The sequence below is a fragment of the Vollenhovia emeryi genome, unplaced genomic scaffold (assembly GCF_000949405.1).
Source record: "Vollenhovia emeryi isolate VEMERY1.0 unplaced genomic scaffold, V.emery_V1.0 DF939167.1, whole genome shotgun sequence".
Classification (NCBI taxonomy): Eukaryota; Metazoa; Arthropoda; class Insecta; order Hymenoptera; family Formicidae; genus Vollenhovia; species Vollenhovia emeryi.
The window spans coordinates 1,137,585-1,138,384 of NW_011967199.1; the positions used below are offsets into that span (position 1 = coordinate 1,137,585).

At 64.0% G+C, this 800-nt stretch overlaps 1 protein-coding gene across 1 annotated transcript in view; it reads right to left on the reverse strand.

The window, feature by feature from the left end:
* Positions 1-800, reverse strand: part of LOC105564264 (synaptic vesicle membrane protein VAT-1 homolog-like) — a 34,877-nt gene extending 34,077 nt beyond the window's left edge. The window contains exon 1 of the mRNA XM_012016517.1: positions 29-800. Coding sequence (XP_011871907.1) covers positions 29-327 — 299 coding nt within the window. The 5' untranslated portion in view covers positions 328-800. The remainder of the gene's footprint in view (positions 1-28) is intronic.

An 800-nucleotide genomic window follows, 5' to 3' on the forward strand; every position in this document is an offset into this window, starting at 1 on the left:
GAGAGAGAGAGAGACGGAGCAAACTCACCAGGCTTTGACGCGTATGAGGACCTCACCCTCGCCGAGGGCGGGCTCCGGCTTCCGCAGGGCCTTGACACTCTTGAGGCCGCCGAAACCGTTGAGCACGATCGCCCGCATGTCCTTCGGCTCCGGCGTCGTCTTCTCCTCGCCGTTCTCCTTCGGCTTCTCGCCCTCGCCGTTCTCCTCGACCTTCTTCTCGTCCTCCTTGCGCTCCTTCGCCGGCTCCTCCTTGACCGCCGCCGCCGCCTCCTGCGGCGGCTTCTCGCCCTCGGCGCCGGGGCTGGTCTCGTTCTTGTCCTCTGCCATCTTTACCGTCCTCTACGTCTCGGGCGTCCCTGCAACTCTGAAGCTCGCGCGACGTCCTTTACCGCGAGACTGAGGATCTCCGGCGGCCGCGGCGGGGATACGTCAAGAAAGGGAGCGTGCGTCGTACCGTCCGCGATCGCGAGGCGACGAACGGAGGAGACGGAGCGAAGGAGAGACGGAGAGAGGGAGAAGGAGAGAGAGAGAAAGAGAAAGAGAGAAAGGAGGGAGAGAAAGCGCGCCCGTCCGAGTGTGAGTGGGTCCGCTCGGCTTCGCACGGTGTAACGTTTACAATCCGCCGCGTACGCGCTCCATGAAAGCCGCCGTCGTTCTGTGCGAAATTCTGCGCCACTGTACGCGCGAGAGCCGCTCGCGCTCTCTTTCTCTCTATCTTTCCCTCTCTATCTCTCTCGTTTGCCGGCTACGTCGCGCCGGCCGGTAACGCGCGCGGTGTTGCCGTTGCTTAGCAACCGCGC